The sequence below is a fragment of the Hyperoodon ampullatus genome (assembly GCF_949752795.1).
Source record: "Hyperoodon ampullatus genome assembly, chromosome: 16".
Lineage (NCBI taxonomy): Eukaryota > Metazoa > Chordata > Mammalia > Artiodactyla > Ziphiidae > Hyperoodon > Hyperoodon ampullatus.
Window position 1 is genome coordinate 75,811,382 of NC_136929.1, and position 13,513 is coordinate 75,824,894.

Below are 13,513 nucleotides of genomic sequence, written 5' to 3' on the forward strand. Positions count from 1 at the left end.
TGTGGCTCACGGGCTTAGTTGCTCCGTGGCATGTGGGATCTTCCCGGACCAGGGCTCGAACCCGTGTCCCCTGCATTGGCAGGCGGATTCTCAACCACTGCGCCAACAGGGAAGTCCCTGAAAGAAGTAATCTTTTGTGAAATTATTCTAAAATGATGAAACTCAAATTATTTCCACCCATTTTTAACTTCCAACGAAGAAAAAAAAAATGTGTGTATGTCTCTGCCCAGTTTCGCGTGGCTGGGTCTAGACTGAAGAGAAAATCTGGATTTGGACTGTGTTTCTTGCTGTCTCTGTTACAGCAGAATTGACCCTGCTCTTAATTTATTTATAACCTGACAGTTGACAGACCTTATGGTAAAGAACCCAAGTCTGGGTTAGGTTGGAAAGAGCACATATGTCCTGAGGTTTGGAATGTGAAGCAGATTCAGGACTTCAATTGAGGGGGCTTTATTTCCTCTCTTAAACCTATAAGAATCTTCCTTTGGTAGGTGAAAAAACTGGGACACAGACAAGTTAAATAATTCATCTGAAAGTCAGCTGTTAGGACCAGGACTCAAAAGCAAGCCTCTTCATAATGAAGATTAAATGAGCTAATCCACAAAAACATCAAGTAGATATTGGTTGGCAATAGTCTTGGGATGATCAAATGAGGTAGTTATGTGAGTGTCCCTTCAGTGCTAATAAGCGTTAGAAGTAAGAGAGAAACTTCCAGGATCTTATTTTTTAGATCCTTCTTGTGTCCCCAGGGCCTAAAATAATAGAAAACATTTACCATGCAGTAAAATCTTACGACGTGATATAAAATCGTAAGTTCACCTCTTCAAAATTTGTGTTTTGCCCAAGTTTAGAAAAAAATCAACTGAACGCTATTGTTCTGTAATTTTCTTTGACATCACAGAGCAGGTAAAATATAACAAATATTATTACGTTATTAATATATGCAGCCAAAAAAAAAAATTAACTCTTGAGAAACGGGTGGAAAGCCCGTTCTTCTAAGTGCATCCTTTTATCGAATCAGCTAAAACCGTTGCATTGAACTGGTCCCCTGCTTCTTCCCTTGCTCTCCTGAAGTCCATCCTCAGGAGCACAGAAGGATCTCTGTGAAATGTGACGTCAGACCCTGTCACTCCTGCAGTTACCATTCTCCCTCAGAGGACAGGGTCCTCCTTGGTCTGCATGGTTTCCCAAGGCCCTGCACCCACTGGCTGGGCTCCTGCCTCTGCTCATGCTCTGCCCTCCTCCCTGCATCAGGGACCCTGGGACAGGCCTTCTTCTGGCCACCTTATCTTACATAATACACCCCTTCCCCGGAGTATTAGGGCGTCGACTCCTTGAGCACTGGGAATTTAGTCTATGTTTTTCACTGCAGGGTCCCTGGTGCCACGTCAGTGCCCAGAGTAGGATCCAGTACATCTGTCCGTGAACAAGAGGTCAGACTGGTCGACAGTTATCACATCAGAGAGCTGTCTTTATGCCCTCTGCTTTCCAGACTAGCATGAGGCCCCCAAAAAGGACTCCCTGGGAGACTTCCTGAGCTAAGCAGCCAGGCTAACACCAAAAATTTGAAAAAGTAATTTTCCTCATTTTAAAGAAAAGCAGGCCTCTTACGACCACTGGAAAGCTTTCCAGGGATGATTGATTTTCAGTGCACTTTTTAAGTTTGATACTGAAGATTTTGCAGAAAATCATTTAAACACAAAATTCGACATTTCACACCAGAACCCTTTGGTCTCCACATAGAAAAGGAAACGTGGACAGAAAACAGTAATATATGCACACATACATTTTTTTTAAATGCAAGAGAACAAAAAGGTGTCTAAACGCTGTCTTCAAGACAATGGTACGTATGATAAAGAGAACCCCTCTGAGGTGACTCCAGGCTCTGCTTGAGATGCTCCCCTTTGGGAAGACTTTCACATCTCCCCTGGGGCAAATGATGACACAGCTGTGCACATCTGTCAAAACCCACTGAACTGTGCACGTAAAATGGATGCCTCTTCTTGTATGTCAAGTACATTTCAATAAAGTTAAAAAATTACTTTGGAACAGTTAAAGACAAAAGAAACACTTCTTCCCTTTCCTTATAATTGTACAGTATTAAGAAGCGTCCTGAATATTTAAGAAAATGGATACATGATTAATATACAGACAAAACCCTCACACTTAATTTCTCTGATACGGTCAAAATAATAAATGAAGCAGTTAAAATACTTGTTTAAACACCTGAAATGGGATATATATTTTTTTAATTCCTATTTGATATTTGAGTTTAAGCTTCTAAGTTTTACTGTCTACTACCTTTTCCACCCTTTGAGTTATTAAAAATAATTTTTTTTAACTTTTTATTTTCCCTTTATTTTACATTACTTTTTCAAGTAGGATGACTCAACTACACTTCAAGTATAGTTTCAATGTTTTTTCCTTAAGTTTGAAATTAAACTCTTACTCCTGGTCCTTCTGAGCTGGCCTGGAGGGGCAGGCCCGACCTGGGCGCCAGTCCTGGCTCTCTTCCCTGTGACCACCTCCCGGCTATGTGAGGGCAGCGCAGGCTGTGGGACACGGATGGGGTGTCGTACCCTCCGGAACTCAAGCCCTGCTTGCTATTTTATTTTATTTATTGATTTTAATTAATTTATTTATTTATGTTTGGCTGTGTTGGGTCTTCGTTGCTACACACGGGCTTTCTCTAGTTGTGGCAAGCGGGGGTTACTCTTTGTTGTGGTGCGCGGGCTTCTCACTGCAGTGGCTTCTCATTGTGGAGCACGGGCTCTAGGCAGGCGGGCTTCAGTAGTTGTGGCACATGGGCTCAGTAGTTGTGGCGCACGGGCTTAGTTGCTCTGCTGCATGTGGGATCTTCCTGGACCGGGGCTCGAACCCGTGTCTCCTGCAGTGGCAGGCGGATTCTTAACCACTGCGCCACCAGGGAAGCCCCGCTGCTTGCTATTTTAAACTCTCCTGAGGCTTCTCTTTTCCCTCCTCAAAGCAATGTTCCTCCAATGATATCCCTCGTCAAGCAGTTGGCGTGGGAAGCAGCCGGGCGCTCACCCACGTTTCAAGGCGAAAACACCCCCCTCTACGGGGGCAGCTACATATTCCAGGCGCCCTTGGCATGTGGCCCCTAAAGGACCAAGCGCTGGTTTCCAGGCAGCAGGAGCCCTGGCACACCACCTCCTGGGAATAAATACTCTGCTGCGAGAGAGGGAGTCATCGCTAAGCTGCAACTTCGAGTGTTTCCACTACGGGTCGGGCATAAGCTGTGAGACGGCTTTTCTCCACACCTATTTATTTCAAGCGTTTAACGGGTCCACACACAAATCACTGTACCCTTTGTAAAAGTCCACAACTTAATGAAACAGGCCTGCTGGATTTTATATTTTTTAAATAAACTGCCCTTAATCTAACATTCATTTAATTTAGGGATGGCCTTTAACAGACCACAACCTGTTTCTTCGTGAGCAAATATTTAAACGAGTTCATTGACTTTAAATGTCTGAAAGAGACTGAAGATAAAGGCCGAGAAGCTAGATTTATAGACGACTGGGTAATAATCAACTGCCTGCTCGAAGGGCGGGATCAAAGCCTTCAGCGTCTCCAGACCAGGACTCTCCCACCTCCCAGAAGGCAGCCAGCTGACCAGAGCTCTCAGAGCATCTCCAGACTCAAGGGACACGGTCCACGGACCCAGTGAAGGCAGCTGAACTGCCCTTTCCTGTTCGTCTTCTTATGCGGGACCAAGTGAATGGCTTACAAATATGTGGCAATTTTATATCGGGAGAAAAGAATGCACATAGAGCGCACGAGTGTAAGAAACAGTTTGCTCTTCAAATTTTTTGATTTTTATACCTTTAATGAGGCTAGGGCTACGGAAAGATAAATACCCGAAACAGCTAAATAATTGTTCAAAGCAGATGTATTTACCGCGCACTGTTTCCTCTCTAAAGAGGCCGAGACGTCAAAGCTGTCCTGCTACGTTTTCAATATCCTTGGAAAACGAGGAGTTTGCTACAACGAATCGTCAGCCTATATGTAGCACACAGCTGTTTCCCTCCAGAAGCTGATCTGCTCGACACACAGGCTGACCATCTGCAATGGAAATCACGTCACAGGCGTGACAGCAGCTTGTCCGTTTCACCGACTGTGACGGGGACTCCCCCCGCCTCCCCTGTCTGCGTCCAGAGCAGTACTGAAACCGGCAGTGCCTGTCGTGAGTGACAGTAGAAAAGCCCAGGCGGGCTCCGTCGTTGAGGTGGACTTGGTCCCTCTGCTCTACACTGCATGGCAGGAAGGCACGGCGTGCCTGGCGCTCTGTGGCTGCCCCGTGGGGTCCTGCGTCCCCCCGCTGCACGCACAGGCTGCCTTTGCGCTTCTCCCTGCGTCCATCTCTCTGCCTGTCTCAGCTGCTCCCCCGCTTCCTGCCCTCCGCCAGGCCGGCTGGGCCGACAGAGCATCATCCCCAGTAAAGCCTAGGTGGACCCCACGGGGGTTCACGAGGCGTCCTCGAGGCAGGACATTCGTGCCGGGACCCTGCAGGGAGCCCCGGTGGATCTCCGTCTGCTTGGTTCCCCCATAAGCAACCTTCCGTGACCACTGTTTTAGACGGTTTGTCAATAAAGTAAGGGAATCACATAATACTGAGAAAAAGAAAGGGAGGAAAAGCAGAGAACTACGGAAAGTGGAAGGAAGAGAGGAGAATGGTTCCCTAAACCAAAGAATAAAGAGTGACCAGCACGGGGAACCTGCTTCAGATGCCTGTGGAGGCTGCCCTGCAGCCCAGGCTGTCTTCTTTGATCTCACTGTCCACCTATTCCCCACCCTGTTCTGTTTAACAGGAAAGACCCAAATCTTGAAGAAGCTGCCCTTCTCCACCGTTTAGGAGGTCCAGGAGCCCCCATCTGTCCTGAAGCAGTCTGGAAGCTAGGCTCCACCAGCACCCCCAGGGCACCAGACCCCCCACCCGACACTTAAGAGTCACGGCCTGAGGACCACAGACTCTGTGAGCATCCTCTGTAAACTGAGCCGTTCATTAGCACAGGGTGGCTTTGTGGGCCTGTCCTGCAGAGGATCCAGGAAGGAATCCAGGAAGTCAGGCCACTAAGTATTAGCAAGCCCAGGAGAAGAACTCGCTGTTGCAGAATCAGAAAACACACACAGATGCAATAACATCACATGGTGTTTCCAAAGCAAATGGATTTGCTATAAATCTTTTGGATTATATGCATCTCTCCGCATCTCATTCTATGTCACTCACTCTGATCAGATTCAGTGAGTGTTTTAGTCCCTGGCAGTATGAAGAGTCCTGGGTGCTGGCAGGAACTGGCTCCTGAACCTCAGGGGTTCAGCTGGAACACAGGTAGCAGCTGAGGTCACCTGTATTTCACCACAAGTAACTGGAAAACCCATACTGGCATCGATTTCAGAACACTCCCCATTATTTCCTTTTAAATTGGTTTTCTTTAAAAGAGGTGTTTACCAGGCACCCTTACTTCAAAACAATTTAGCATTGCAGATCAAGAGAGAAAAATATCAGTGCCTTTGGACACACTAACACCAGTGGGCATCCATCCACCTGGCCACCTGTGGAAGGCTCACGCAAACATGGACAGAGCAATGCGTGTGGCAGAGACAGCCCTGAAATCCACCTGAAATCCAAAGCCCACGCCATACTCACTCGAAAATATCATTAATGTTTAGAATAGTATGTGAAAATTATATATCTCAAGTGGAAAAAGGATACAAAATTGTATGTACAGCATAATTACACCTATTTTAAAAAAAGATCAGTAGTAGAGATAGAAAAAATACTGAAAAGAAAACCACCAGAAGGCTGTATTTTGTATGTGCTAATGCTGGAAATGTTTTGTTTATGATGTTCTCCCCTTCTTTTTTTCTATTGAACTTTAAAAACTATCTTTAATGAGCAAATAATTCTTTTAAAAGTTTACTTTGAAATTAGTTTTACTCGTTATTTAGATGACAGCTTGAGTTTCCTTTGGAAAACAATCAATCTTTCATAATGGAATATATTACTTACGGGTGCAGAGACCTGCGGGTGTTCTGAGAGTACTGAGTCATGTAAATTCCTAAATAGTTGCAGGTTAGCACAGCTCCTGACTTTCCTTCTCCCCCACCGGGCGCGACTTATCTGATCGCTTATCTCTTCAGAATCACGTGGCTCATTTTACAAAGCCCCCAAGAACAAAGCAAACATCTAGGTTAAACACCCTTAAATAAAAACCGCTTTGAATTTTTTCAAAACCATTTGTTCCAACTACAGTTCCAAATTAAGTAAACACGCCTGAAAGAAATCACACCAAATCTGCATTTCTTATCAGGCCCGTGGCAGGACACAGTTCTAAAATTTCCTGGTGTTTTTCTCTATTTCTCCTAATGCTCTAAACAGCTGCACCTCGTCAGGAGGTGAAGCTACGATGAGGGGCAAAGCCTGAAGCAGGGGTTTCTACCTAAAGGTTGCCATTTATTTATCTGCTTCTACAGCGATGTCAACCAGACATCCTCACAAATTAATGCTACAGGCAGACTAACTGATGTTCACACATCCATTATTACTTTGTGGGGAGGAGAGCTTAAAGCTCATGTTGGCTGGGCAGCGGGCACGAGGCCTTGGGCAATGGGACAGAGAGGAAAGCAGCCAGCCGGAGTAGGGACTCTTCAGCCTGATATTCTGGCCATCCGAGTAACCAAACGCAAAAGTCCAACGCAGCCCCTTTCTAGGTAACCTTCATTGCTCAGCCCCCAGTGCAGGGGGAGGACCAGCAAGGCAACATCAAAGCCAGCTGCATCTGAGACCCTCCCCGAGTGGGGCAGTTCCCAGCCCCCGTACCCCACAAAGGGTACACCTGGGGTGGGAGGGGCCGCAGGCACCATTGGGAAGAAGGCTGGTGTGCTTCTGGATGCGAGTCCATTCAGTTCTATCTAAACTCGGCCAACATGGCATGCTTAGCCCCATTTTCCAAGGAGTAAGTGGAGGTTCAAAGTGGTGAGCTGACTTGCCCAACGTGACGCCATCGGTCCAGGCAGAGCCTGGATGTGAATCCAGACTTCTTGATGGTCCCAGGCTGTGTCCTACACTCTGCTGCTGGTAGACGCCAAGGTTCCGAGGACTCTTTAAGACTGGGCCAATATAAAGAGTCAGGGGGGATAGAAATTTCCTTCTAGTTTTTTTTTTAATATTTATTTTATTTAGCTGCGTCAAGTCTTAGTTGCAGCACGCGGGCTTCTCTAGTTGTGTCGTGTGGGCTCTGTACTTTGTGGTGCACGGGCTTAGTTGCCCCGCGGCATGCGGGATCTTAGTTCCCCGACTAGGGATGGAACCCGCGTCCCCTGCATTGGAGGGCGGATTCTTTACCACTGGACCACCAGGGAAGTCCCTCCTAGTTTTTGAAATCAGTTTACAAGGAATACAGGTATGCCCTACAGGGAGAGAAACGCCTATTGAGACATTCTTGATCACAAATCGAAGCTGCAGAGAACAGATCTGTTATCTGATGGCTAACGTCTCCTCCATCTCCTGTTACCCGCTGTCCGGTTGAGTGAGGCGGCTTCCCACACTCACTGCTGGTCTTTGAACCACTGCCTCTGCTAAACACCAGACCCCCGGGCAGGCCCGCGGCCCTTTCTCCAGACAGCAATTTCTCCCAAATGCTAGGAGGTGAGGCCTAGGCACCCAGGAAGCACTGCATGGTAGAAGGGGCAAGGAAGGAGCTGAGAGCTTGGAGCTCCTGCCCGCCCGGACACCACACAGAGGATCACAGATACCGACCATCTCCTACTCACATCAGCCTTAGCCGGGGGGTGGGGGGCACCCCATTTTACAGACATGAAACCCAGCCCCTGGGGAGTTCAGTCACCCGCCACAGTTACACCAGCCAAGACAAGGATGGGCCTGGGTGGCCCTTTGGAGAGCTGACGGAAATATGGGAAGTCTTCAATCTTGTGCTTTCTGTTAAGTTTTCTCGTAATCTCACGAAGCAAATCTTCGGTTTGCTTCAGGTATCATATATAAAAAAAGTCATTTATTTACAGTCATTTAAAATTATTCTGGTGTTATTAACACAGACAGTCATCCTCTTTAAGGACTTCTTTGTTGCTTGCTATAAGCTGTGCATCTGGGGCACGATTTCGGTATGTCTTGTGGCAGCAGAACCCCTACAATATCACAGCAGAGGCAAACAAGGCCTCACCACGACCACTAACCCCAGCGGAGCCTCAGTGTTCCTGGGAAACCCACCGCTGAATCTAATCTAGCCCGTCCACTCTCTGGGATGAGACCCTCAGCCACCTGCGCCGGTCCAGCCTCACCCGGCAGAGGGGCACCTCGTGCCTGCCGCACACACAGCCAAGAACGAGAGCGCCGCGCCGGACTCTGGACGCACAAGCCCGGCTTCCTGCCCACCTGCCCCCCGCCCGGCCCTGGTTACAGCACGGAGCCCTCGCCGCCACCTTCTCTGGGTCCTTCAACAAACCTCACGTGACATCAGTCTTTTGTTCTCTCATATAGAACAGTCAGCCTCTCTCCACCGGACCTTCCCCTCAACCTGCAAACAGGCAGATGTGTCTCCTGCCTGCAAACAACACAAAACAAAACCCCTGGCCTGACCGCGCCCTCCCGCGCGTCCCCTTCCGGCCAAAGCTCTGGACCGAGTGGCCTTCCGTCGGCTCGCTCCTCTCCTTGCACACCCCCTACATCACCGTCATCTGGCTTCTGTCTCCATCACTCCCCAAAATGGCCGCCAAAGACCTCCGGGGCCAAGTCCAAGGGCACTTCCCGCCTCGGCTGACCCACCCCGCCCCTGCCCCGGCTTCCTCCTTCTCGGGCTCATCCTCCCCTGGCCGATCCTTAGATCACAGCTGGAAAGTCACAGTCGGGGCAGCCCCCCTCCAGCTCCCGAGTCATCACCCATCACTTTTTCTTAAAGCCGCAGATCCTCCCAGGCGGGACTGATCGGTCGCCAGGTGCGTCCAGGTGTGCAGCGCCTGAGTGACTCGACAGCTAGCCGCCTACACCCTAAGCTCCGTGAAGGGAAGGACTGGGTCTCTGTGTCCCATGGTGTGCACGCTCCCAGCAGGGACCCAAGTATTTGTTCAGCAGGTAAGTGGGAAAGGCTGTACCTCCCAGGACGATGGTGTTTACCTGCACCCATCGGATCCTCTCCTTCAGGAGCCTGACCAGGGAAGTACACACCCCAGCAGCCCGCTGAGAGTATTGGGGGGACGGGGGACTGAAGCAGAGCCTGAAGAAGTAGCTGCAGCGAGCGTCCTGCTGCAAAGGCCACAGCCCCCAGACTCCAGGGCTGCCGCTGGGCCTGGGGAGTCCAGCCTCCCACTGCCACGTGTATCACTGAAACAAGCCCCATCATTCCAGGTAGCTTGAGAGGTGCCACCACCTTCGAGCTTAGAGTCTAAATAACACAGCAACTCCTCCGGGGAAAATCACTGAAGGAGCAGTTTTTCGTGGATGAGTTCAAAAGCCCGAAGCAGAAGAAATGAAAACATAAGGCGCCTTACATAATGTCCCCCAAAGACCTCAAGATCTCTTTTGAAGAGATTAGCTGCGTTCTGGAATTATTCCCAAGAACTGTGCCAAAGGCAGCAAACTTTCCTTCCAAGTGATAAGGATTAAGTCTCACTAAAGACCACCAGACAGTTGTTTCATAATTCCAAAAGCTATTAGCTGTGTGTACTGCATTTCTGACTCTGAAAAATAATTTATATTTCTTTGCTTTCTAAAAAGTCTCATATAGGGAGAAACATATCTATACACATAAATTAAACTAGCCAATTTTCTTTTCAAATTATAACTTACGGCTTTACAAGACATTAAAGGTTAAATGTGAAATCTACATTTAAAGGCTAATTTATGATGTCCAAGCTTAGCCAGATCCCCAAAGGCAAAAAATTCCAGTGCCTCAGACTTATGACTAGATTACATTAAATTTAAACTCAATAAATTAAAGGGAAAAACAAAAAACCTCTAGGACTTTCCAACTCTAAACTGGTCAATACTGATTTCTTCCCTAAATCTTTTTATGGTAGTTTAGCATGAAAGGCATAATCTTGGCCTTCTGGATGAAATGATGGCCGAGCTGAGCCACTGGCAAGACTAGGTTGCTGCCACATTTTAACTGGCAAGGGGACGTGTCCTTCTATGGGCTGTGTAGCAAATAGAGACTCTTTCAGTATCTCCCCTATGTTAGATTTTTAGAGTTTTTGTTAAATGACGAACCTCAAAGCAAATAATACAGGAAAAAGTTAACATGGAGTGGATTACACCAGCCAACTGAGAACAGACTGGACAGCTGGGTTTTTCTAGCGAGACAGTAGGGCGTGGGGGGGAAGAACACAGTATTTGGAGTTGGACCTGGGATTGAGTATTGTCCCTGCCAATTACCAGCCAACAATGGAAAGTTATTAACCCCTCTGGACCCAGCATGCTCAATGACAAATGCGAGCTGATGATGAGACATTGAGAAAATTAAGTAAAACAAATTGTGACCAATACACAACAGGTATTCAATATGGCATCTGTTAATTGCAATGAATTATTTGGCGAACGTTTACCTATTATAAAGATGGGGGTCAAGGTACGTTTCTATAAAAGTTGGAAAGGGTCAAGTTCTTTGCCTTTCCATCACTTCAAATGTAGAAAGTAATGCGTTTTGGTAAAGGACCTGATAGTAGGGACTGCAAAATGCCATGACATTCTTGGAAACAAAAGTGACCTTATCAAATAATTTGACCATGTGACCTTATCAAATAATGTGACCATGTGACCTTATCAAATAATGTAATGACTTTCAATGGATAAAAGGGGGCTTCTGTCACAAAAAGAAGCAAGAGGTCAGATCCCATGCATGGAAAATTATATTAAACTAATCCCTAAATAAACATCTGTATTACTCATGTTCCCCGAAAGTCAAGAGCAACTCATGCAGGGATGGCGCCCTCCTCCAGCCTTCCTCCTGGACCTCGCTGCTCCCACAGCTCAGGAAGGCCCTGCTCAGCGGAGACAAGCCTGCCCTGAGCACACCTGGAGGCCGGGGTTGGGGGGCGCCCGCCCTCTGACTTCTCTCCTGGCCCCTCACTGGTGGGTTTTCATTGGCCAGACTTGTATTTAGGATTAAGAAGAGTGAGGAATCACTCTTCCCTATTCAAAGTCAATGGGGGTTGATAACCTGAAACAAACACCTTTTTCATCTAAGGAAAAAATATGGTCAAAAAGTTCAACTGATGTTAATACAAAGAAGAAAAGGCACAATTTTCTCTTTACCAACACATAATGGGTTTTTCTCTTTTTACTTATTTGTTAAATGAGAAAAGTGAAGGAGGGAATGAAATGAACTAGGATGCACACTCATTCGGCAGGTGATTGCCATTCCCCGAGGGGGGTGCCTCCAGAAACACCTGGGAGCCACCCCATGACAGCGTGTGGGGCCTAGGAAGAGCCCGGCACAAAGACACGACGCAGTAGGATGTGGACCCCCTATTTAACTGGAGTTGCCTGAGTTATGATCTAGAATGAAAGATAAGAGTCTGGGGTTTCCCTGGTGGCGCAGTGGTTGAGAGTCCGCCTGCCGATGCAGGGGACACGGGTTCATGCCCCGGTCCGGGAGGATCCCACATGCCGCGGAGCGGCTGGGCCCGTGAGCCATGGCCGCTGAGCCTGTGCGTCCGGAGCCTGTGCTCCGCAATGGGAGAGGCCACAACAGTGAGAGGCCCGTGTACCGCAAAAAAAAACCCAAAAAAAAACAAACAAAAAAAAAAGATAAGAGTCTGAATGGAACATGGCAGCAGCAACGCCTCTGTGCTTCACCCGAGATTCCAATCAATGGATGCAGTTTGCTGACTGAGACACACAACAAAAGGGCTTTCTGTCCTGCTGGACTCCTGATAAAAGGCCACGCACTCTAAGCCGCGCAGTAGAGAGAGATTTTGTTCCATTTGCCCAGTGAAGAAAGGTTTTTAAAAAGGCCCAGAGCCCCTCTGCTCTTTGTATGGCGTTACTCACAGTGCGGCTCGTAGTGGGGTGGGGGGTCTCCGCAAGGCACACACTCCATGTCTTGAAAACCAACAAGTTTGGTCTTCCTGTAAAATCTAGAAGAGAAAGGGAAATAATCCTTGTTAGCATTTTCATCTAAGCTCACAGTTGCAGCAAACAGACTTATGTGATAAATTACTGGCAGTCTCCATTACCAGTTCTAGTGTTTAAAAAAAGGTTATCAAAGGCTTAACGATAACAGCAGACAGACACATCCTTAGAAAGGTCTCTGAGCACGCGGTGAACGCTTAAGAAATAACAATTCACTAAATGTAACTTTGCAGGTTCTACTCAGCCGCAATTTTCATACACTGAGGTGGGGTGCCCGTGAGGGCGTATGAAATCTGGACATTTCTATTGTCATTTAAATGACAAAATGCCTTGTGAAGTGCTAGTTTTTAACCTTTGAAATTCAGAGACCAAAAATGCTAAGCAAACCATAAAACTATTGGAAAAATGCAGGCAGATACTGATACAATCGTGATAAAAGGGGGCCTCTTTCTAGGCATGACAAGAAACCCAGGAGCCAGAAAGGAAGAGATTAACAGCTTTGAACACACGTGCGTGTGTGTGTGTGCACACACACACACACACAGACGCACAAATACTAGAGGCATCTGAAGAGCAAAAACAAAGTATCATCAACATAGTGGGCAAAAGAAAATTGGAAAATAGTTCTAGTCATGGTATTGTCTATAACTTAAGACTATAACATAAAACTTAAAAATCATTATGGTGAAAGTGAATAAGGCAACTGAAAAACAGGCAAAAAACACTAATTCCCAAAAGAAGAACATTTCATAATTTTAAAACTTCACAATTAAAACTAAAAAGATGATGCAATTAAATTTAAAAAATTAACAGTAAAATGGTTAACCTCATTACTAACAAGTAAGTGCAAATTGCAGTGAAAATATACCATTTTCACTTAGAAAGTTGGGAAAGTGTTGGCGTGAGTCTAGGTAAATAGGCACTTGTGTTTATTGTCAGTGGGTATATAAATTGACACTTTAGGAGGGCAATTAGCTGTAGGCCATCAGAACTCAATAGAATAGTTTACATTCTACCCAGTAATTTAATTTTTTGAAATTTATCTTCAAAAAATAATCAAGTGGGTGAAGCTGGATGTAAAGAGTGTAACCACCGCATTGCTCATAAAAGAAAAAAAGCCAACGAGGCACAGTCCCATACCCAAAGCAGACATGACCAGCCACGGTAGACCCAAGGCTGTGGAATACAAAGGGGCCTTTAGAAATGATGATGCAGATCTACATATCTATTTTTTTTAATTTATGAAATATCAATAAGTGGAAAAGAAAGAAGTGTGAATAATATAATGCCATTTTGCACAAACACACACTTTGGTATAGATTCTTTCAGATCATTTATTTACCAATGCAGCTAAGAACAATTTTTGTGTATATATTGGCATTGTAAACAGTTTGGAAGGATATT

General features: G+C 46.5%; 1 protein-coding gene across 1 annotated transcript in view; it reads right to left on the reverse strand.

Annotated features, from left to right (window-relative positions):
* TNFRSF19 (TNF receptor superfamily member 19) overlaps nt 1–13,513 on the reverse strand; it is a gene marked incomplete at its 3' end in the record, with an annotated part of 79,351 nt that overhangs the window by 30,108 nt on the left and 35,730 nt on the right. The window contains exon 5 of the mRNA XM_079721774.1: nt 12,029–12,114. Within this exon, the coding sequence (XP_079577900.1) occupies nt 12,029–12,114 (86 nt within the window). The remainder of the gene's footprint in view (nt 1–12,028; nt 12,115–13,513) is intronic.